At 45.5% G+C, this 25,590-nt stretch overlaps 1 protein-coding gene across 2 annotated transcripts in view; it reads left to right on the top strand.

The window, feature by feature from the left end:
• The first annotated feature begins 12,973 nt into the window (after positions 1–12,973).
• The window catches only part of EIF3M (eukaryotic translation initiation factor 3 subunit M), a 165,447-nt gene continuing 152,830 nt past the window's right edge, over positions 12,974–25,590 (top strand). Inside the window, exon 1 of one of the 2 annotated variants that reach the window (XM_078680850.1) lies at positions 12,974–13,133. In XM_078680850.1, coding sequence (XP_078536976.1) covers positions 13,092–13,133 — 42 coding nt within the window. In that variant the 5' untranslated portion in view covers positions 12,974–13,091. The remainder of the gene's footprint in view (positions 13,134–25,590) is intronic. The other variant, XM_078680851.1, reaches the window with a different exon arrangement.

The following is a 25,590-nucleotide window of genomic DNA, read 5'->3' on the forward strand; positions in this document are numbered from 1 at the left end:
TTTTATTCACTGCAGGTTTATCAAATGTGATTAGTCTCTCAGTTTGAACCTCTTGGATTGTAGCAAGATTTGGTCTTCTGCTATTTCATGGGAGTCCACTGGCCCTACTACTTATTATTGGCCACATGATTGTGGTTTTACCAGGTCGATGGATACAACTCTGTTCTCATCTTTACCAGCAAGTGGCCGTAGTACTACTGATCTTGTTCCGCTGACAGCTAAGACAGGTACTGCTTTTCTGTAAGAAGGCCCAAATTCCTTCTTCACCGCGATCTTTTCTCTGACTAGATCTCCAATCTTTGGAATCCAGACAGGTCTTGCTGGGACAGGTGGTTTCTCTTCAGTGGCTGTTGGCTTTACCTTTGTGTTACTAAGACTTCTTCTTGTTTCATTTAAGTCCTGTAAAACAGCCAAACGATCTTTGATATCAAAGGCTTTTTCTTTTACCACTGAAGTCTGACAATCTAAGTCCTGGATTTTCATTCTAGTGCTGAACAATAGTTCGTAAGGAGTGATACCTTTTAGAGAATTTCTTGGCAGATTGTTAAGACTACGTTGGACACTTGTTAGATGTTTGACCCACCCATCACCCGAACCTAATACACTCACCGTTATAGATTGCTTTATGTCACGTTTTTTTCTTTCCACTACCGCGTTTCCCTCAGGATGGAAGGGAGAAGAGTACCGCAATGCAATGCCCATGCTGGTCATGGACTCTTTGTAAGCTCGAGAGCTAAACGCAGGACCCTAGTCAGAATGTAGCATGCCAATTGCGTATGTGCCGATAAAGACTCGCAAATCTTTTATAACAGTTCTGGCGTCAGCCGAGCGCTGGAGCCTACATTTTTAAGTGAATTTAGTCTTAATAATTATGGGAACGCATTGCTCCGGCTGGATTTCTGCCTATAGATAGCCTGATGCTTTCTAATAAAGGTGTCCTGGCAGTAGTCTGGTCCGGTTCACAACTGCGATCTCTGTTGCAGTCTTGACAATCCATTGCAAAGTTGTAAATTTGCAGGCTCATCCCCGGCCACCAGTATTCTGACTGTAATTCTTTTAGAGATTTCACGATCTCTTGGTGCCTTAGACCCTCTCCCATGTGTGCTTCTTGAATCAAGTAAGCCCTCCGGTTCGTGTTTGGACTTACTCTGTCACCCACTCCAGGGATTTGAGCAAAAGGTACGGAGTTTGCATCAATTATGTATGTATTACTGAGTGGATAGTTGAGAGGTAATGCTGCATACTCGCCTTTTAATGAGGCTTTTACTTCCAGCATGGTTTCTCCATCTATGTGTTTTTTAGAACGCTTTTTTGTGGCTACGGAAGCCGGATGAACCGCTGCCCCTGTGGCTCTATTAGCCAATGAATTACCTGCAACGTGAACGCCATCTCGTTGATGACTCAGTGTATGTATCACGTGAGTCTTTTGTAGTTCTTTCTGTAAAAGAACTACTTGTTCCCAGAGCTTTTTATGCTTTATTGTGGCACCTGTGTCATCTTCATAACCGTTTTTTATCCATGTCTGCATGTCATTATTGTAAGACTGGACGCAGTAATGCGAATCGCACACTATTAGTATGGGGAATTCGCGATCGGCATTTTCAAGCGCCATCTTTAAAGAAATTATTTCAGCTCGCTGAGCTGTACAGTTTCTGAGTGATTCAGTTTTTGTAATTATCGGTCTGAATTTACCTAAGCGCCAGCGACCTTTAACAATCGCGCACGCTGCATTGTAAGTTTATTTTCCCACAACGTAGTGTTGTGCAAATCTGTCTGTGTAAATCACACAGGTGTATTGTTCTAGAGGCAGAATCTCGATCGGCAGAGGACATTCATGTTCGTATTCTAGATATTTTAGTTTTTTCATTTTTGGATCAAAAGCGTGTTTCGCGTCTTCTGCAGCAAGAGAATTTTCCCATTGTATCCATTTTGGATCTAATGCCACAGCATTTGGAATGCGTGGTCTTGTTACGGCCTCAAGGGATGATTCTGCTGTCAATACAGATATGTTCCTCCCTTGGACTAGGGCTCTTTCTTTTGCTACAGCAGTTTGAACCGCAGTTAGTATTTTTTCAGTAGAACTGAATTTCATTTCAGCTTGTCTGTACAAGTGTGATTTATAAGCTATTGGTACCGTTTCTCCCTTATTAGAGGTCAGGTACGTGAATCCGTATCGTCCTGGGATGACTCGGATTATAAGGTTGCGTATGTTCTCGCGTGTTTGCAGTTTTGTTTTAGCTAACATGTCTGTTTGTAATGATCTTAAAATCTCTGTGTGTTTCTGAGTCCAATTGATTGGTTTGAAATCAGGTTTTATTAATTCATAGAGACGTTTTACCCTCTCTGCATAATTTAGAATGTATGTTCTTCTGAAATTCAGGAAACCTAGTATTGATTGTAAGTTCTTTAGCGTTTTTGGAGCTTGGAGTACTGCACATTTCTCTAAGAAATTGTCTGGTAGGCTTTTGCCTTCACTTGATAATTCATATCCTAAAAACAGGACAGTAAGATGGGCAATTCGTGACTTCTTAAAGTTGAATCTATACCCTTCAGATGCGAACCCAAGTATTATGGTGTTCACTCTTTTCAAGTGTGTCTCCAGGTCGTCGTCTGTAAGATAGATGTCATCGACATAAGATAATGCCTCATCATCATACATTTGTAGTAACTCTCTTACCCTTGCTGAGAATAATCTTGGGCTATTCTTGAATCCCTGTGGGAGTTGCCAGAATTGTTTTTGCGCTCCCATTGTTGAGAAAGCGGTCAAATACTTGCTTTCAGGTGCAATGTTTTGACAAAAGAAGCCATTTGAGATATCTAATGTCGTTTTATATTTCACTCAGTCAATCGTGCATGCTTAATTTCACCAGGAGTGCAGAGAAATAGAGAGACGGGCGTTTTCAATAAAAGTTGTTATTTATTGAGCAGTCTTCTTTCTCATGCAAGAGAAATGAATTGCCACAATTGCAATTCTTATCATGAAGTAAAGTGCATACAGTAAAAGTAGTATTATGAAATAATACTGTAAAAGCATTGATATGGTTTCTTAGCCATATGATACTTTAAAACGGATAAAATATATACATACATAAAAACATTGACTAACGTACTCAACTGGTGCTTCTAATATACGCCTACCCCGGTGTACCTGACCTAAGCCTAATACGTGAGAAGTGTGGCTCAGGGGTTAGAGGCGGCAGACCCGGAATCTGAGATCGGTCCTGGACCAGGGTTCAATTCCCCGCCCCGGCGGGTCTTGGGCTAAAAATTCCACGGACTCGATAATTCTCACCCCGGTGCCTCCTCGACTCACGGGTTCACACTCTGCGACTCTGGGCAACAGCTTGCTTAATCTCCACAACGGCCCCTCGTGGCGGGATGCCTGACTTTCACCTTGTGGATACCCTGCTATCTCACAGGGGAATATCAGGAAGGGTTCCCTAAGCAAGCGCCGGGACACCTGCTTTGCGGGTAGCTGTGCGCTATATAAGCTCAACTACATTTACATTTACGTGGGAAGGAGTAAGTAAGTTGCTGTTTAAGTTAAGTTGTTTTTTTGCCAAGAATCTGAATCAAGAAATCTCTTAAGGTTTTAATCAGCTCCGTACCTTGGCTTATAGAATGAAGGAGGTCTTGTATCTCTCTCTCAGGACTCGATCTCCCAGCAACCCGCAAGGGTGACTGGAAACACCGGAGCTGGATTTCTCTGCAGGAGAAAAGACAGCGTCTCTCTCAGTGCGTAAAATGAGAGGGTCGGCTTCCTTCAGCACTTGCATCAGCTGGGCGTCGGGCAAGTAGATAGCCGCTCTGCTCCAAACCACCGTGTGTTTGCTGAAGGCAACGTTGGTATATTTATACCTGAAAGGTGCCGTGTTTGACGTAAGATTGGACATAAGACGTCACTAAGAACTAACAGTTCTTTCTGGACTCCAGGAGTTCTTGTGCAAATCAAAACAAAATTAGGGGGAATTCCCGGACTGCTGGAGGCTTGGTTTGTTTAAAGAACACGTTGTGCTTTCTAGGAGTCTATGGGAGTAGCCTTGCCGTATTTGGACTGCATTGGCTATGGCTAAATATGGACATGCTTCTTATGCCTTTATAAGGGTATGTTTTGTTATAACCAAATAAGGGCATGAATCGGGGATATCTAATTAGGGTCCTAGATAGATTCACAACAAGTGGAGCCTTCTTAAGAACAGCACCTAACAGGAAATGACCCTATCTAATAGCTGGTACCCCTATATTTTACATGGGGGATCGGGTGCACACTGGATAGCACCCACTGTAACAGTGCTTGTTCCCTAAGCAACTTAATGAATTCATTACAACAGCAAAGGTGCACCACAACATTTGGCATATGATTTACAATTTCAATGAGTCACGAGAAAATGAAGTTCCTCAATTTGATTTCCTTTATTTAAAAAAAAAACAGATGAAGCACCATACAGCCGACGCGTTTCGTCCTAACAAGCGTTGCCGGCAGACGCATCGCGGTCGTGACGGGGATATTACTGGATGTTGCTCAGCGGTCCTATCATAAACCGACTTGGGCATCTATCCTGTTATTACTCTTTCCGTGACTACGCGTCACTCTGGATTAAATGCCTATCTTGGATTACAGATAGATTTATACCCACATGTAGTTTTACTGAAACTCGCCGGATCAATAGAAAGAACAAAATATTCTTGGAAAACAGCGGATACATCTATTAGATACGTCTGGATTTCATGTCCTTTATTTGTTGAGACAAGCCTTATTCGCTTCTCGCGGTGTTGCTTCTTTAGAACTTCGTCTTCCATGTTTGCCTGAAGTTCTCACTATTAGCAGAAGCCCTGAAGAAGTCCCTTGTTGGGACGAAATGCGTCGGCTGTAAGGTGCTTCATCTGTTTTTTTTTTAAATAAAGGAAATCAAATTGAGGAACTTCATTTTCTCGTGACTCATTGAAATTGTAAATCATATGCCAAATTGTTATATCTTATATTCATATATTAATCTGTTATATTTTGTTTAATGTATCTTTAACAATGTTATGTTTTTACTGCATCTTTCAATTAGATGTTGCTTAGCAGTTTAGAATGTTGGGCTCTGGCTGGTCAGTCTAAGCTGGAGCTAATAGAAGAAACACTCTGTTTGGATCTGAGTGCTGCACTTGTATAAGAATAAACGTTATTCTTATCTACTATACTTCTCATCTCTTCATTGGATGTAACACAAATGTTGTGGTGCACCTTTGCATGCTCAGAAAGTTCCCGCGTTTTCGGCAGCCATTTTTTGACACTCGGGTTACTTATTAGTAAAGCACACAAACTTCCCCTAGCTTCAATGTAAAAGGTGTAATGCAATTATTAGTATTTACAAACATGTTATATATTCTCCCAATGTATTCCACTCTTTTCTAAAATGATGTATGTATGGTTTAAAGACATAGACAACGTGGGCAATTGTCCAGGGCCCCCATCTTGCAAGAGGCCCCTGGGAAAATTATCTTTTTAGGTCTCGGACTAGTGTCCCACGCAGTGGGCGGAGTCCGAGATTTTATGTTTCACAGTACTGGGGCTTGAACCCGCCTCTCTCTACCATTGGCTGGCTTCCAAAATGGAGGCCAGCCATTGGAGGTCAGGGGCGTCACTCAGTTCAAGCCCCGTCTTGAACGGATTCGGGGGCGTGTTTTAGAAATTTTTTAATCTTGTTATTTAATCTTGACATCACTGCAAAAACACGCCCCCAAATCCGAAAATGGCCGTGTGTTTCTCCGAGGCATTTCCGCCTCGCCTCGGAGAAACATGGTGCTGTTCATGGCGTAGTCCGAGGTTCATCCTCCATCACGGACCTCTGCTGCTTGTTTTTGCTTGAAACCTATCGTCATTGTTGGATGTATAGACAGGGAACAAAAAGCTAGCCTCCCCGTCCAGATCGGTCCACGAGGCACGAGACAGAAAACGTCATAATCGCCTGATTGGAAGACACGGGTCTTTGGACTCAATCTTGCCCTCGCGCCCTGATCGCATCTAATTGGATGTCGGTAGTCAACACAGACGTGGATTCACCCAGGTGGCATAGGTAGCGGAAGTGATGTTACGGACCCCCTGTGACTTCTTAATTTCTGTTGTGGCCATTTTGACCCGCGAGCGATTCAGCCTCCTCCTGCCCTCTCAGACTGCTGAATGTCCATGCCCCTCTGCCCCGGACTCAGCTATTGATTCCACAACCACAAGTACATTTGGGGAAGCGCCCAAAATGAAAGCCGACTCAAGGTAACGGTTCCGTGGAGGTGCAAGCGTGTTTACTCAGTGCCTGCTGCATGGATCGTATCATAGGCGTGCGGTAAGAGCGGAGCAGCAAGCGGATGGATGGCGCCCTGAGGAGCGGAGGGGTGGCATGAGTGGCGGCCATGAGCGGAGCAGTGTGACTGTTTCGGTGGCTCGGAGGTCCCCTACGCTGTCTCTGGGGTCTGCACGGCACCCCTTCCCCCTCAGCCCTGAGTGTTCAGCGCCAGCTTCCTCCGAGCTACAGCGGACCGGCACGGAAGGGAGGACATTCTTGTTGCTCGTGCGACCAGTGTACCCCACCTTCCACTCACACCCAGAGAATCCTCAAAGACCGAGTGTGGCGTTCGCCTACTTGTGAAGGCGCCTTGAAGTGCGGGTTTAGCACCCTTGACGTGTGTAAATTGGCGATCATTTTAGAAGCACGTGCAGCGCCTATTATAACCCCCTGGGGGAGGCTGAGGTGCTGCCACCCAAATGAGGGGCCTCAGTATCGAGTTTTAAAAGAAAAAAAAAGGTGCACGTGTTCGCCAAGACAATGGAGCATTTAAAGGGCCGCCGTGCTCTTCCGAGGGTGACCATCTCAGCATTCTACTTTACCGTAAGTTTCGCCACACGCTCTGGCAAATGGGCGTAGTTTGTTTCGCAAAGCTCCATTCTAACATTCCTGAAACTTATTTACAAATTATAACACTGCACGGCTTTTATCATTCGTTGGTCATTTGGGCTGCTTGTTCCCTTTGCCAGTGCTTCACAGTTATACAATGGGCGGAGGGATGATTTAATGCATGGATGAGTAGGGGACATGGTGGGTGAGTGGAAGGACTGGGTGGATTAGTATTTGGGTTCATTAATGTAAATGGATGGCTAGGGAACTGTATGTGTGAGTGGATGGATGGAGAATGGATGAATGGATGGATGTGAAAGGATGAAAGGGGAGTATATTAATAGATGATGGATGTATGAATTGATCGTGGAGAGAGTAATTAATGGGTGGATGCATCAATGGGAGGGTGGATGCATGGGTGGGTTGGGAGAAGCGCTGGATGGATGGGTAGATGAATGGACTATGATGCCTATATAGCGCTCTCTATACCCCCCCACCCCCACCGCACCTGTGATGCTACACAATCTGTAGGACCCACCTTTGACAGGCCCTAAAACTCCTTGTACCTAGAATCGATGTATTCCAGAGTTCGTGCTGTATGATAGTGTAATCTGCTCCCTCATTTATCTGACTCACGTGCCCCATGCAGCACCTCAACATCATTTGCTGGAAACACTAGAAAGCAGACACAGAAATATTGTAAATAAGATACGATTTGTATTGTTAAAAAAGAAACTGCGAGCGTTTCCTAGAACAAAATGTGGGTACACAAAGATGTGATTGCTGCCCCAGAAGCCCCTCGTGTGAAGTCCTACTGATCGTGTAGTCGCGACGGAGAAGCAAGGCTGCGTGGGCACCCCCCACCCCTTCCTCAACAACAAAACTATGCGCTCTATTTAAATACTAACCCGCGAGGGCGCGCCGAGAAATTAACCGGGGTAACAGCCCGGCGGCACCAGTGCCAGGCGTCCAAAGCATGTTGCAACATAAACACCTTGCAGCATGGCACGGTATGCTATGGACCCTTATGGTATAGCACTTTAAGAAATTACCAGGCTTTTATGGACGGTGATAAGGTGGCTTGGTAGAGTATTAAATGTCGAGATAAGCCTTCCTCTATCGTGGATTCTCATGGATGGTTTGTTAACAAAGGGTGTAACATACGGTAGAATATTCTGATATTCTGATATTGTACAATAGGTAATGACATGGTGTGCTAGGGAAATCTATAAACAGTATGTGTGACGTCGCATAGTATAGAAAGCAAGGCTATGGTATGGGCGTTGCGGATGGAATGGTACAGCTAGCGCGATATGACGAAAATGACAAGGCACATTGTGTGTTACACAAAGGTACTTAACACTGTAGGGGCGCGCGCGTCATTTGTGTAGCACGAGCCTCGCCAAAGGCGACAGAATAATAAACGTAAGGTGGTGTATTATGGAGAATTATGGTATGGTGGTTCTGATATAGCTTGACACTGGGATGTTATAGCTTGGCTTGGCCCATTATCTAATTCTGTGTACCTGAAGCTATGCTATGCACTTTTATGGTCTGGTATGGTGTGTTATATTCCAAGTCGTTACATCACGGTTTAATGGCGCTTGTATTTTAGCGCAGCGTAATACATAACATGTGGCCGCCGTTTGGCATGTTGCTTTATGTTATGGCCACGTGCAATGTGGGTGTCGTGCCATGATGTGTTTTTTGCAAGGATATTTGATGCTTTATTTGTAAAGCGCGTATTCTCCCCTGAGGCGCTTCGAGGCACTGATCCCAACTGACCTGTGGTTTTTTGCAAGCACCACGGAAGGCACTTCTGGCAGGTGAAATATACATTACGCAACCGGCCCTGCCGGGGTCTGCCCCTCTGTAACATGTCCTGAGGCCTGCTGTGCCTCTGGGCGCCCCTTCCTCCCGCCCAGACACAAGGCGCTATGTTGTGAGGTACATGTGAGGCGCACCAGGTATACCAAATAGTGAACCTTCCTCCGGAGCGCAAGAAAACATGTCCCTCCAATACCGTTAGAAGTGTTGTTTTTGATTTTATTTTTTATTACCTCTCTTGTGTTGTAATTATTACTGTTATTAATATTATATGTATTATTAATATCGGCGTTATTTTAGATTAATATTTAGTTTACTGTTTTCATTTTTATGTATATTATATCACGCATGTTATTATTCCTTTTTTGATATTTTATACTATAATCGTAATTATTAGCGCCACCGTTACTACTTCTAGTAATGATGAGCAATAACACAGCGGTCTGTCGCACGCCTTCGTACCGCGTGCTGTAAATAACTCCAGATCGCTGATTTCACTCTCCGTGGGAGGATTTAGTGCTCTAACCCCGGCCTCAAGATGTTGCCCCTCAAGACCCAACCCACTGGGCTGTCTTCTCTGGGTGCATTTGTTCTCGGGTTATTCAGTCGAGAGTGATAGCCTGCTGCAGCCATATTTCAGACCGAAACTATTTGCTTTAAAAATGAGTTTTTATTCAACATCCCGCCCCTCGCCCCCCCCCCCCAGGACGAATAGAGATGCTTTATATGATTAATAATTTACTTAACAAACGGTGAAATTAGAAGTCTACATACATCTTGACAATCTAGCACTTTTACAGAAAATTGTTTACACTAGCACACAAAATAATGAATTTACATACACTGAGCAAGTTTTCCAGAAAAGATCAGAGTAGTTTAAATTCTTTTTGGCTTATTGCAATTGCGTAGCGCACAAAAATGAAGGGCAATCATGGTTCTATGGCCAGGCTCTTTTAGAGAAGGCAGAAGGGGGATATTGCGTTATTTACACAGAATCACACATTCGGTCACAGTGACGATGCCAGGATTTAAACACCGGATTTAAACACCAAAGTTCTCTCTTTTGCTGCCTGCCACAGCTGGTACTACTGGGAACCTCTTTAGTTTACTGTGCACATTCCCGCTACCCAGCGGGGCCACGGCTACACATCCGAACTCTAAACTGTATGGAAATGTTGTCGGGTTTTCATTCTAAGTGCTCATTCTCTACTACTCACTGTCTACTACTCACTCTCTACTACTCACTCTCCTCTATTCTCTACTACTCTCTACTCACTCTCTACTCTCTACTACTCACTCTTTATTACTCACTCTCTACTACTCACTATCTACTACTTACTACTCACTCTCTACTACTCCCTCTCTATTACTCACTCTACTACTCACTCTACTACTACTCTACTACACACTCTCTACTCACTCTCTACAACTCAACTACTCTACTCACTCGACTACTCACTCTTTACTCACTCCCTATTACTCTACTCACTCTCTACTACTCACTCTACTACTCACACTCTACTACTCTCTACTACTCACTCTCTACTACTCACTCTCTACTACTCACACTCTACTACTCACTCTCTACTACTCACTCTCCACTACTTTCTACTACTCACTCTCTACTACTCTACTACTCACTCTCTACTACTCTCTCTACTACCCACTCTCTACTACTAACTCTCTACTACCCACTCTCTACTACTAACTCTCTACTACTCACTCTCTACTACCCACTCTCTACTACCCACTCTCTACTACTCTCTATACTCTACTACTCACTCTCTACTCTCTACTACTCACTCTCTACCTCTCTACCTCTCGCTCTACCTCTCTATCTACCTCTCTAGCTCTACGCCTCTCTAAGCGCACACATATGCACATATATAAATATATATGTATATATGCATATGCATTAATATTAATATGTATGTGTATATATATATATATATATATATATATATATCGATCAACGCGCCGACAAGCTTGCCATCCAAAACAGCACCTTATAGGAGAAACGGACAGTCGACTCCGGTATGCGTGTTGCAGTAAATCTCCTTTATTGCATTTTCAAAGTGAATTCAGAGTGCCCCGATCCGACGCGTTTCGGCGAACTCAGTCGCCTTGCTCACCAGACACAGTGATAGGAAACAAACACATATTTAAAATACCAATCACCAATGAAAACCTATGCTCGATTGTCATGTGACCCGTGGCTTCCATAGAAGAAAGACTTTTGTTCCATGGTTACACATTTAAAAAGCAGACTTGCATTTTACAGGTACTGAGATTCGATATATCACAGAATAAAAAAGCCCATTGTTTGTTGATCATAATACAACATAAATTCGAAATTAGATAGCAAGCATTACCAAAACATGGATCAAATTATAAGTCCCAATGCAATGTAATTACTATAACGATGCAAAAATTAATGCAAAAAAGTTTATTAACAAACCCTGCATTTAATGCAAATAATGATTGTTCTGGGCATTGGATACTAAAGCTATATCCAGGGGCTGAAATGACAATTGGTCATATCTTACTTTAATTTCTGCATAATACATATTGATGTAACTGTCCCGTAAATCAGTATCAACAAAATATTGTTAGTTGATGTTACTTCTAACAGACCCATGTGATAAGCCGTCTTAAACTTAAGTTTATAGGTACCTTGCGTCCCACTTATTTCACTGACAATCAAATCCGTGAATAAAGTGTAAAGTGCTAAAAAATAAATACTTCTTTGATTAATATAAGGTTCCCAGCCGGGAACCGAATAATCCTGTGTTTGATTCTGAAAGAAGGTAGCAGAATATAAATAATCTGGCTAATGCCTCTAGGGATCTCCCCGAAAGAGTACTGTACATTCGGGATCCCCATTAGAAAGTGGCTACGTGCAAATCCAACCAGGGTAAGGTCACTACCCACTCTCTACTACTAACTCTCTACTACCCACTCTCTACTACCCACTCTCTACTACCCACTCTCTACCACCCACTCTCTACTACCCACTCTCTAGTACTCACTCTCTAGTACTCTCTATATTCTACTACTCACTCTCTACTACTCACTCTCTACCTCTTACCTCTCTATCTACCTCTCTAGCTCTACGCCTCTCTAAGCGCACACATATGCACATATATAAATATATATGTATATATGCATATGTATTTATATGTATGTGTGTATATATATATACACATATTTAAACAAATATATACATCTGCATATCTATATAAATATAAATGCATGCATACATATACATATATGCATACATATGCTTGTTGCATCTTCCAATTGATTTTTTTTTTTTAATAGGCAAGCCCTCAGCCAGCGAGTGAAAGGAATGGCAGTCAATTTCTTCATGTATGCATGCTACATCTCCCATTTAAAACCAAAAACATAAATACAAATAATGTCATGAGCAATGCCAATAGCTCTAACTTTAACGATGCCGAGACCATTGAATTGTAAATGCTTGATTCTTTTTCTATTTTCTATATCAACATGTAACGCATAATTCGATATTGTTTGGCCTAACGGGGCTTGCATTAGTGGAAAATTGATCATAAATGTCAAAGTTGCTCCTAACCGGGGCCTCCAAATATTTCTTGCCCTGGACCACCAAAATCCTTAAAATGACACTTCAGAGCTGCCGATTTAGGCACTGAGAACCCAGGTTCCAGTCTCAGCGGGGGCTCAACAGTCTGTCCAAATCATTTAATATCTCCGTGCCTTAGAACAAATGAATGTGTAATTGAACTAGTGTTCTTGCAACGCGCTCCAAATCTTTCGTATTGCGTACGCGGCAAATACAAATTCAAATAAACACAAACAAGGGTTTGCTACAGTGTTTTAATCTCCATCTGGTTACATTGAAAGAATCCCTTTCCAGTTTTAAGATGGCCGCCACACTGAGAGCTGTAGCGCTAAACAAGCACACACTATAAGACAAGATGCAATTAAAAATTCTTGCTTTGTTTCCGTTAGCATTCTAAACGAATTCATTGGAGTTGTTCTGTGACATCGGCATCACATTTTTGGATAGTAAAGTTCAAAATTTTGATTTTAGGTGTGCTATAGCAATTACATCAAATAAAGGAAAATACAAAATAGCATTATTTGCCTTTACGTTATTTTACACGGCAGTTCACATGGTTCGTAGCCTTTGTAAACTCGCTATTGGGTGAGTCTGCGTTATCATTAGTCCATTGTCTATGTCGAGTGAAAACCTTGTCTAGATTGAAAGTGCATGGTATGACAGCAGAGTCAGGCTCTCGAGCTGTGAACCGGAAGTAATACCATAGAGCCGGTCCACTCTCTTTTCCGTTTCGCTCTCTTTCCAGTGGCGGCGTGCTTCTAAGCAGCCCCTGAAGTGGCAGCGCCATGAGTGTCCCAGCTTTTATCGACGTGACGGAGGAGGACCAGGTGAGAGTCGCACCCGATCCCGGGAACTGATTCCCCCTCCCTCGTTAAATCTCCGTTTGTATCCTTGGGTGCATCGCCTACTATCGTATTGCCTCTCTTTATAGACTAGTGCTTGGGTTTCTGTGACACACTACCACTGTTACAGGAGCATTGTTGACATCTGGGCCTTTGACTTTGTACAGAGAATATTTCTGGGCCTGTGCCCTGCAGTAATCTGACATTTATTATGCCAGTCCCTAGACATACATATCTCCAATAATACACTTGTATTCTGATCTGCAAAAAGAAGACTGAAGTTTAAGATTGGGTATGCATTTAATATCAGGCGATATCAGCAAGAAAAGTAAGAGTGGGGGCCTCTACACAAATGTGCCGTTTTGCGGATGCCAGTATGTTGTAGCAGTGCTAAGAAAGTCCAGCAAAAAACAGTTAATGGTAAAAAAAAAAATCGGTAATTACACCGATGTGATTAACTTTTTTTGTTCATTTGGAGTATTGAGAAAAAAAGATGCAGCCCAGACAGCAGAAACAATGCTGGCATGTTTTATTTATGGGAGCAAAGAACTAGGAGCGTTAGTAGCAAAAATCATCCCATCCCAAGTATAACAATAGTAATATGTGCTAAGTTTTCATTTAGAAGAAATAACGCCTGTCTAACCTTGGTCATAAACGTCTGATTTCCCGCAGAAATTTCGCTACTTGAATAAGTTCCCTTAAAAGATGGGCTCATATACAATTCATATCCTTTTACATGCGGATGGTATTTTGTTTGATTTAACCCCTTACGTCTACAAAGACACCTGCAAGAATTATGCACTTATGCTAAAAGTCGCTTTCTAAAGATAAATGTTGCAAACTCTAAAATGCTAGACTTAAGGATGAAGAAGAAAGGTTTCAAGTTTAATTGATACATGGACTACAAAAAAGTGGTGGTTTGTAACTTGTTTACTTGGGGGTGGGGGGGAACCTTTTCAATCATTCTCTTCCACAAGCTGCACTTTTCCTATTTCGGGGAAAAAAAACCTTAGGCCATGCAGGTGCTCTTGCACATTTTTATTATCCCAATGGGAAAGAGACATTTTAATTATATATTAGAAATATCTAGAGCAAAGATTACTGCATCTTTGACATATGCTCTGAAATGTGCTCCGTTCTCTAGCTGGTCTTTTTAAAACTTGCATGAAGGGAAGATTTTAAGGACATTTTGCAGTTTGAGTTCAACTATACGTGTACAGATTCTTAGACTTGAACTTGTTCTTAGCAGCACCTATTTCCAAGAACTTTCAAGTGTAATCTGTTGGGGATATAGGCTCATCCACGCACCTGCTCTTTCGTTAAAGACACAAGTATTTGACTGACTGTTAAGGACACTACTTAATGTAAGTTTGATAGAAGGACTTAGAGGAAAAATACGTTTTTTATTTTTTTAAATCAGAAATTTGTTTTTTGCACTTGCGTATGTCAAATGTGATGAGGCTGTTCTGGAATCGTAATCTCCAGGCCAGCTATTCCACTTTTTGAAAGTTCAAGTAGGTAAGCTAAATTATATCCATGACCAAGAATATAGCAGATATATTTACATTTATAGCAGTTTAGCAGCACACACTAGTTTTGAGGAAAGGCATCCATATCTCTCCTATCTAATATCACACAATATGAAACGTCTTCTCTTGCTTCTTCGGATAGAATACCTCCCCCTAAACTCCTAACTAGCAAGATGGAGAGGATCCCCAGTTGATTCTGCTATTTGTAAACTGAGAATTAGGTCTCCGCAACCTTTATCCGTGTACTACATCTCTTCCCGGTACTAAGTGGTGTTAGAAAGCATTTTTTTATTCCCTTTAACGGAATGCTTTAATATAATTACGCATCATGATTTGGTATATTAATCACTCGCCCACCTAATGAACATGTGTGTTTTTCTATCTTTACTTTTGTAAGAGTTTTTTTAACCAATAGTTTAGAAAAAAGATGAATTGTTATTTTATACAGCTTGAAATCCATTTGTATTATTAACATTTTTAGTTGTTTCATTATGAATGGATGTATTGGGGATCTCTGAGGCGGTCTAAATCAATTTTCTTAACACACCTGAAAATGCCTACTATCGTACTCCCTCTCTAGAAAGGCTAATACTTGGCTTTCTGTTTTACCCTGCTTCTCTCTTATAGGACTTTAGTTGACATCTGGGCCTTTGACAAGTATAGAGAATACCTAAGGGCCTATGCACTTGCAGTGATCTTATCTTCATTATGCCAGTACTTACACATACAGATCGCCAACAATAGACTTGTATCCTGATCTGTAATAAGCAGGTTCAAATTTAAATTAGGATGTGTGTTTCATGTCTGATAACATCACTAACAAAAGTAAGGGTGAGGGCCCACTAGAGTATTAAATGTGCCGTTTTGTGGATGCCAGTATGTTGCAGTAGTGTTATGAAAGGCCAGTAAAGAACAGCTAACGGTAAAGAAAATGGATGATTACTCTGATGTGATGTCTGAAAGGGCCTTTACATTTGGAGTTTTGTGGGGGAAAGTGGTGCAGTCTAGACAGCAAAAACAATGCTGTCCTATTCCGTTGATGGGAGCAAAGAACTAAGAGCATCAGCAGCAACCATTATACAATCCCATGTACAATAATGTGTACAAAGATTTAATTTATAAGAAATACCTATTGTCTACCCTCCACCTTCCAACATTTAACTTCCTATTATTGGTTATACTATGTATCGGTATAATCATGATTCTTTTGGAAAGGATTGGAATCGCCTTCTGAGTTAAACTTAGCAAATGAACCTTAGTATTTTGGGAGAGTTCTTTTATGGCCATCCTAGGCAAGTCTTTCTGCTGATGCAGTGAAAGTAGGCTGTTTTAACACATTGTTTAGCTTTTCTATTTTATAATTGTTGATGGAAGTTGTTTTTACCGGTTAGGAGGAGTGAGGGTGTTTGCTGGATGCTTTGCCCACACGCTGTGGGCAGATATTTTTTTTCTCTCTCCCCAGCATGGTTGGAGGCGCTATTTTGGTTTAGTGTGCACTCTTACTTTCAAGCGGGTGGAGCAGCGGCACTGTTAAGCCGTGGCGCGTACGTGCCAAAGCCAAGCCACTCTGTGCCTGTTGGCGACCAGCGCCAGCCACTAGGCCCAAATCATTGTAAAAACAGGGGACCGTGTCCGATGTATTTCAGAGGCACTTACCGCTTTACGTCGCAGGCCTGCCTGTTTTATTATTCCTGGATATAAGTTAGCAATGACATTGTTTCCTTTGTCTGCTCTTCATGTGGATGGGCTATGAAGGATAGCTCGTGTGCCATACAACTCCCTCAGCATGGTGATGAATTGAAAAGGGCTTTTGTGGCCTCCCTTCTAAATGTATGTTCTTGCAGAAACAGGCCACTAACATATTTGACTTATTGCATGATGTCCTGCCTGATGTTCTATTTGACTAAGACCTGACTTTCTAGGTCCTCCTCCCATGTGCTGGCCCAGGCCCTTCCCCGGAATATAACATTAATTGCCTTATCCACCCTTTTGGGAGGGGCAGAGGCATTGCTATTGCTTAGAAACAGAAATATACTCGCTCAGTCTTTGAGTTCAATGAACTGAGTGGTGCGGAAGCTCTAGGCTTCTGCCTCACCATAACTCCCCAGCAGCATGTGGGTGATGTTCTTATTTATAGATCCCCTGGCCCGGCAGGAGCATTCCTAGATTCTTTGGGTGATGCCCTCTCTTGCTGGGCAATAAAGTATTTTTGTTTTGGGATATTTTAACATTCATATGGATGAATTGACTAACGATGTCTCAATACGTATACAGGAGATATCCCTCTTCCTTTATTTGATTGACTTCTTTACCCAACTTACACATGAAACAGGGCACAGAATTGATTTGGTGCTTTCTACTCAAAAGCTGTTTATATGGAACCTCTCCCGCTACCTTGGACGGGCCACAATTTGATTAAATTTAGCTGGCCAGTTTCTACTAGCAATGATTCCTCTATACCCACAATTAGAGCAGCTTTGCCTATTATATAATTCATAAAACTATGCTCCTGGCTTCACTTAGAATGGCCACGTCCAAGTTCACTTGTAATATTGAAGCTGATATTCGTAGGCTGAACTGTTGGATCAGCGAATCAGTTAATTCACTGGCCCCTTTTAAGCTTAAAAAACAAGTGAGAAGTAGACCCTCAGCTCCCTGGTTTACTGAAGCTGTCAGATGAAAAGAAATGTTGTAAAAAAGCAGAAGAGTGGCGCAAGGAGTATAGTCCGAGCAAGAAGGAGGCATGTTGCCTAGCACTAAGGAAGTACCGTGGCCTGCTCAAAATTGCAAACTAAGAACATTTTGAGAATGCTTTATGTCCCCAGTAGCTTGTTATAGAGCAGTTCCGCATTCCCGTGAATGGTGTAATAAGCTGGCCATCTTTTTCCAGGAGAAAATTACGTATCTCCAATTAAGCCTTGCTCGCTCCTTGACAGCACCTTGTAGCTCCTGTTCCGATGGAAAGGCGATATTGACGCAATAGGAAGTTCCCTCTCATCTTTTGAGTCCATAATCTAGTTTTGGCGGCAGAGGCAATTAGGCAATTAAGCCTTTGGTGAACACGCTATTGAATGAGTCACTGGCCACGGTAGAAGTGCCCAGAGACTGGAAACAGACACTAGTAACAAGCAACACGATGCAAGCTGTATACAGTTTGATAAACAATCAGTAGTCGTTTGTTGAAGTCTTTTGTATGTCTTTATTTCAAATACGCTTGATGTGCATCTTTTGAAACAGCCAACGCTTTTCGCCGAAACATGGGCTTCTTCAGGTAATTTAGGTTAATTTTGAGAATGTATCGCCTAGGAAGAAACTGATAGAGCGTGGTTGACGTTTGAAGACGTCAAGCCCAGGGAACTGCCTGCGTATCCTTATTGTAGAGGCCCCAGGACAGGCATCAGGGTCAAAAGGGCAAACTGTCTCCAAGATTTATTAAATTTGAGTAAGAGCGCAGTGTAGCTTATTCTAAATCTGTGTCTGGCTGACATGCAAAGCTCGGCAAAATCGTCTAGTGATCTCCTGCTGCTGAAGAAGCCTTTAACTGACCCTAACCTGCCCTGTAATTACAGGCCCATTTCCCGCATTTTACAAAATACTGGAAAAAGCTGTGAATAGGCGGCACTCGTGTTACTTGGAGAAGAGTAACCTACATTTGAGTCAGTCAGGTTTTAGGAAGTACTTAAGCACCGAGATAGCCTTACTGGAAGTGACTGAGGAAATTAAAGGTGCATTGGATGCCAAGTGCAGTGCGGTGCTTGTCTTGTTAGATCTGTCTGCCACCTTTAGTACAGTTCCTCATTCTGTCCTCCTAGACCGTCTAGCATGGATCGGAGTGAAGAATCTTGGCCTCAGCTGGCTATCCTCCTTTCTAGATAACGGAGAACAGGAGGTTTGGCTGCCCCCGTTTTCCTCTGGCAACAGGCCTATCTCTGTTGGGGTTCCGCAGGGCTCCGCCCTTATCCCTACGCTCTTTTAATGTTTTCCTTACCCCACGTGCTCTAATTGTTGAGTTATTAGGTGCTAAGATTGTGTCCTGTGCAGATGACACACAGATTCTCTACTCCTTTTTGGAGGGAGAGGTTCTGAGCATTGACTCTATTAAATCTTGCCGTACAGCAGTTTTTGCCTGGCTACATCAGAATTAGCTAGTGTGCAATACTGACAAAACCGAAACTCTCTTTTTTTTGCATCTCTGCACCCTCTGGCTGGTCCTCTTGTTGGCCAGATGATTTAATTTCACCTGTGTCCCATACAGACAAAGCCAGGATCTAGGAGTTAGGTTTGACAGGTGCCTATCTTTCTTACCACAGATTAGCGCAGTGACCCGTATGTGCTTTGGTATATTAAAACCATTGAAAAAATACGCTTCTTCTCTCCCTTACGGCCAGGAAAACAGTTATCCAGGCTCTCATAATGTTTCGCCTCGATTACACTAATGGCCTTGTATCTCAGCGTGCCGTAATATGCCATCCATTGATTACAAGTGGTGCAAAACACTGCAGCATGTCTCCTACTGAAATTACCTAAGAGAGCAAGGATCTCTAGTTCTCTTTCCTCTCTGCACTAGCACCCAGTGAGGAAGAGAATTCTATTTAAAGCATTGGTAATGATGTGTCAGTCTCTCCACAATATTGGTCCTGGATACCTGGCTTCCCATATTCTTTTCTACAATCCAGCGAGAAGCCTACGGTCCACTCATCTGGCTCTGGCCATTGACTAGAGTGCGAGAGTGATACAGTCAAGGATTGGAGGGTGCTCCTTTTCCTTGTTTGGGCCTTCTGCCTGGAACTCTCTCCCGATACATCTGAGATGAGAAACGTCTTAGATGCTTATTACATTTGCATATAGCAAACCCTGGGAGTGCATATGTTTTCTTGCGCTCTCCCTTGTTTACTGCTTCCCCCTCACATCCCCATATGCCCCTCCTGACTGGATATCTGTGTTGCTCACACCCTCTATCTTTCGTGCCCTAAGTCATCCTTTGCGACCCTCGCCCCTTGGAGTCTGACTCCTCAATTGCACTCCTAGCTCACTGTGGCTCTGCACATTACCATGCGTACCCTATCTAGAGTTTATTATTACTCCACCCACTGCTCAAATGTTTATGTTGTTGGTGTGGAGGTCCCGGCAACTGCAAGGCTTCTCCTTCCTTAAGAGAGAGTGTCTCTCTCGCTCTCTCTTTCTCGCTCTCTCTTTCTCGCTCTCTCTTTCTCGCTCTCTCTTTCTCGCTCTCTCTTTCTCGCTCTCTCTTTCTCGCTCTCTCTTTCTCGCTCTCTCTTTCTCGCTCTCTCTTTCTCTCTTCTCCTCCCTCTCTCTTCTCCTCCCTCTCTCTTCTCCTCCCTCTCTCTTCTCCTCCCTCTCTCTCTTCTCCTCCCTCTCTCTCTCTTCTCCTCCCTCTCTCTCTCTCTTCTCCTCCCTCTCTCTCTCTCTTCTCCTCCCTCTCTCTCTCTCTTCTCCTCCCTCTCTCTCTCTTCTCCTCCCTCTCTCTCTCTTCTCCTCCCTCTCTCTCTTCTCCTCCCTCTCTCTCTTCTCCTCCCTCTCTCTCTTCTCCTCCCTCTCTCTCTTCTCCTCTCTCTCCCTTCTCCCCCCTCTCTCCCTTCTCCCCCCTCTCTCCCTTCTCCCCCTCTCTCCCTTCTTCCCCTCTGTTGGACTTGGCCCTTATGGCAGGTTCACCCCTAGACTTTTTGCTTGAAATGGTGACCTGGTGATGGTGATTTTTGAGTTCTGCGCACTTTCACTGTGTCGCAGTGGAAAGTACTTAACTCACATCGCCTCCAAGTTTAGCCTTGCTGCTCGCGCCACGTTACCTCGAGGGTGAGCAGGGGTTATCTTGGCGTGTAACTCCCTTGCCCTGACTTAGGAGTGGTGGTCTCTGACTGGCTTTGGCGAACGCCCTGGCCAGCCAGGGATCCCATTTCTAACATTGGCAGCAGCGAGAGGATAAGGATTTGTGTTTGCGTTGTACCACAGTGGCAGCTGGCTGCACCACAAAACTCTGCATTTTAGATGACCACATTTGAGGTTTTTTTTTTTTTGAAGTTCCATTATTTTCTTCCCCTGAAGGTATCCATGGTGTAATTGTGTCAGTACATTTGTCCCCCGCCCTGCGCCCAGAGTCGGTACCTGTGTCACTTGTGGTCAGGTTGAGGAATCAGGGGTGGTAGAAACTGCCTTACCAGTCCGAGGGGAGGGTTGTGTGTGGATGAATGGTGTGTGGCACTAGACCCGTGAGTGTGAGTTCTCTGGGGGTAGAGAGCTTGCTGATACCTTTGTGAATTGTGTACTCCTGTGTTAGGTCAGACCCCTAGGTTCCCTGTGTGATCTTGTCACTAGAACGTCCCCCAGAATGGAGCTTGCGTTTGATTTCAATGATCTAACCACATACGGTGTGTGGGAGCTGAGAAGGTTCTGTGAAGAGAGAGACATAGGGGCGGATAAGGCAGACTGGTATGAACTTAGGGACCGCCTGGTCAGATGGCAAGAAGATCAATGGGATCTTGAGCGCAGTGAGGAAAGGGCCTGGGCCTCACACCAAGAGGGTGGTGGGTCTGTGGAGAGCCCTGAAGATTCAGAAGAGGAGGAAGAAGATGACAGCACCTGGATGCCAGTAGAGAGTGAGGACCCCATAAGATAGGGAGTCCCTTGCTGGGTCCAGCGTAGGAGGCAGCGCCTCATCCCTTTCCCTGTTCCCAGAGGAGTGGGAGGATAGGAGGAGAGAAAGGGAGCACCAGCTGGCTTTAGAGAAGCTCAGGTTAGAGCATGCCCAGGCTATGGCACAGCTGGATGTTAGAAAGCAACAGCTAGAGACCGAGAGGGTCTTAGCGCAGGAAAGGATAGAGGAGGCTGAGAGGGCCTCCACCAGAGGCAAAGTAGCTCTGGAGGGTAGACTATCCCCTGCGCGCAGTTTTAATTTTCTGGATTCCCCGAGGACGGTTGAGTCCAGTGGTGGCAGCTATATAGAGCCCAGTGCAAGAAGTCCCACCCCCAGTTCCCACAGTCTGGTACCTGTTTCCCCAGAGGAGGAGTATAGGTTGAAGTTCAGGGACAGTAGGAAACTGTCTCACCAGTCTTGGGAGGAGTTTGCAGGGGACTGTCAGTGTGCACTGATTGAGTGGTTAGAGGTTCCCACGGGACCTGATTTTGACAAGCTGTTTGATCTTATTCTCAAGGAGCAGGTGCTCAGTTGTTGTTGGCCGGAGTTGCGGCAACACCTGTTGAGGTTGGAGACCTTTGATCCTTGGGAGCTGGCAAAGGAAGCAGACAGATTGGAAAGTGCTAGAGGTTCTCTAGAGTCATTAGGGAGTGACTCCAAAAGTAGTGGTTCAGGTATCTTCCAGCCCAGCGTGGTGGAAGAGGCTCAAAACCCAGCTAGGTCCCAGGATAGCGAGGAGGGTGTAGGGGCTCACTGCCTGGCTCAGTGGAGCAGGAGTGAGGGGGAGACCGAGGTTCCCCAGACGCCCGAAGCCCTGCCTCAGGACTTGGATGGTTTCAGTAGGGAACACCAGGTTGGGGACCTAGGCTGTCCTGTTAGTCCATTTGAGGAAGATCTCCCAGTGAGTAGAGGACCTGGAGCGTCTGTAACCAGAGCTCCTGTGGTTCTAGAGTCTGGCAGTACCGCTCCGGTAGGGAGGGTACAGGAGTCTAGCGTGAGGAGTGATTGGGGGATGAGTTTCCCAGTGGATGCACCAGTGGACCAGGGACTAGCCAGTGGGGCTAGATCTTTTTGGGGGGACCTGGGTGATCTCCGCGCACTGTCAGGTGGACAGGGGACGGGAGATCTGCGCCAGACAGACAGTCACACAACATATGTGTCATTTGTTAGCCTCAGGGGGATGGTGTGTGAATCCCCAGAAGTCCTGGAGTGCCAGGCAATTGTTCCATCAAAGGTTTTAGACCAGAGGTTGGGAGGCCAGGTTCAGGATCAGCCTGACCTGAAGGGTAGGACGACTGTAACCAGTGTCCTGACCGGTTCTTCTTCCAGAGGAACTTCTCCAGTTGGGAGAGGGCAGACCTCTGGAAGAGGGTGGGAGAGCCCACCTCTGACCCCGGTGCAATCTGAGGGGTTAAACCCTGGGTTGGAGTGGCGTTGTAAGGGTACCCCTCGGAGGAGGAACCCTAGAAGAAGAGGTAGGGGGAGGAGAGCCTTCCCTGAGACTCCTGGTCCGCCTGAGGTTGTAGACCCTAGGCTGGAGAACCAGTGGCAGTCTAGTCCTGTCTTGCAGACAGGAAGAGTGGAGAATGGCTACTATGTGCCAGGGGTTACTACCCCCCGCTCTGCGAATAGGCAAGGACCGGTGGCACCTGGGTGGCCCAGGGCCTGGTCCTGGCCACGGACAACTTGGGAGTACCAGTGGGGTAGCCCAGTTGGTCCAGACAGTGTGTTGAGAAGGAATCCCATGGGTTCACCGTGGCGTAGAACAGGAGGGTGTCCCTGCAGTTGCGGGCCCGCGTCCGTGTTCTATCGCCCCAAGCAGGGAAGTCCATCCCGGTGGTGATTGTTCTACCCTGCGTTTTGGCTGGAAGGGGGTTGTGTTGGACTTGGCCCTTATGGCAGGTTCACCCCTAGACTTTTTGCTTGAAATGGTGACCTGGTGATTGTGATTTTTGAGTTCTGCGCACTTTCACTGTGTCCAAGTGGAAAGTGCGTGCGCACTTTGAGTGCATGTGATGAGCTAGGCCTGCCCTCCCATAGGAATGCATGGAGAATGTATGTGTCCCTGGTAGTTCCTGATGCGTGGGGAGTGCGGGTTCGAGTTTGGTATGTGTGAACTCATGGGAGTGAATGCTGCGCGATGGTATGTGCAGCTTGTATGTGTCTAGTAGGGAAGCGCCACTTCTAGACATGGCTATGTGTGTGCTGTGAAGGTGCTGGCGTGTGATTGGCTGGAGCTGGCTGGCATTCCAGGCTCCAGGAAGTCTGGATGGGTCTGCCCAGTGGTGAGTGGGAGATTAGCATGCTGATGGCTGGGGAGGAGTGTACCTGTGTCCTGAATGAGGCTGGGTTTTCCCCTGACAATGCTGGCTCCGACCCCTGTGGTGCGTCTAACGACCCTAGCCCTGCCAGTGAATAGAGTGTGCTGATGAGCACATCAAGGGTGCTCACAAACCAGCTGCGACTGGTTCTGCCCCCACCCTGCACCTACAGACAAAGGATTTACTGTATAAAAATGGGGCTGTGCCCCCACAGAAGTTGTTCTCTTCCAGGATCCTGCCAGAGGGGGCTGCTGCTGGGCCAGAGGACCGCCACTTGGACTGTCTCCCTGCCTGGAGATCCAGTGAGCTGGCTCTGGGCCCAGCCTTGCCCCCCTGCTTGTGCTGTCCTGTAGCGCTGGGAAGTGCTGGTATTGCCTCCTGGCGCTTGGAAGCGCTTGCAGATTCCTCCTAGTGCCTGGGAGCGCTTTTCTTCTGCTCCTAGCGCTTAAGAGCGCTCTATTTTGGCTGTAGCGCTGGGGAGCGCTTTATTGGTAAAAGCCGGTGTCCACCCGGCATTAGACCCGTTTTTGCCGATTTTTGGCCGAGCGAGTGCCCACCTCGCTTTATGTTTTAAGTGGAAGCCGGTGCCCACCCGCCATTGCCCCGGTTTATTTAATTATTTAGACGCCGGTGCCCACCCGGCATTGCCTGCTAAGATTGTCCCCGTTGCCGCCCGGCCGCGACCAGGAAGTCAGGCGGGGCGGGACTGCGGGATATCCCGTGACCTCATTCCCCGGGCCGCGCCCTGATTGGCTGCCGGTCCGGGACAGGAAGGAGGAAGCCGGAAGCTACCGGGAGCCGACCCCGGGATCCGGTGCACTCTGCCAGGAGAGAGAAGCCTTCTGCCCAGCAGCGGGGCCCCCGTGGTGTGGGGAGAGCCCCGCAGCTGCCGAGGACGAGAAGGGGCCTGGAGACCCGAGGAGCGCCCGCCAGAAACCGGTGAGTGGGGCTCCGATGCTGCTTGGAGGAGAGGGGGGCGTCGGGGCACATTGCCGGTGCCCGCCCCTCCCCTCCAGAGCGAGGATATTGTTTTAGAGCCGCAGAGGCTCTTGTTGGCACTTTGTTAATCTCGAGGCCCCCAAAGGGGGGGGACTCCACTGATGGGGGCAGTTGGTTCTTAAGAGTTCCCCGAGCGGGACTCCAACGTCAGTGCCCACATCGACCTAGAGCCCAGCGAGGCTCCAAAGGGCCCCGTCATTACTTGAGTCTGCGAGGCTCCTACGAGGCGGCAATTGTTGGCAAAGAGCCCTGAGAGGCTCAAGGCGCCCCAGTGTTGAGGAGCCCAGAGAGGCTCAGGGGCATTCCATTTGTTTAGAGCCCAGCGAGGCTCTGGAGGCCCACATTCATTTCTTAGAGTCTGGAAAAGGCTTGTGAGGGCCATTCTGTGTATCTAGGGCCCCAGCCTTGTCTCACACAGCTGCCCAGCACTTCGTGGGCAGCTGCCACGTTTAGGCCCCCTGACACTTTGGACACAGGGCGTCCTAGCCCTAGAGAGGCCAGTTGGCCCAGGGACAGTCACAGGTGGTGACTTATGTGAGTTTGGCGCAATTGTTCTTTTGCTACACCTCTGAATGTATTGTTGATGCATCATGTGTTTTCCTTCTCTGCACCTCTGAATGTATTTGTATGCGTCATGTGCTTTCCTTCCTTCCTTACACCTCTGAATGTATGTTATTCATTGCATCATGTGTTATGTTCTTACACCCCTACAGGTATTGTGATACTTAGGTGGTTGTTTTCTCCCTAGTACAGGTGGTGCTAGTGAGGTCCTGGTTACCAGTAGTTACTGGTTGTGTGCTACAGTGATTTTATATTTTACATTCTAAGTGCTATTTCTAAAAAGTGTTAGTTCTAAAAGTGCTGTTTCCTGACAGTGGTCCAGGTGGCCCTGTCTTGTACATATCCCCTGTAAATTCTGCCCGTGCCTCTGGCACATTGTA

The sequence above is a fragment of the Lissotriton helveticus genome, chromosome 3_1, assembly GCF_964261635.1.
Source record: "Lissotriton helveticus chromosome 3_1, aLisHel1.1, whole genome shotgun sequence".
NCBI lineage: Eukaryota > Metazoa > Chordata > Amphibia > Caudata > Salamandridae > Lissotriton > Lissotriton helveticus.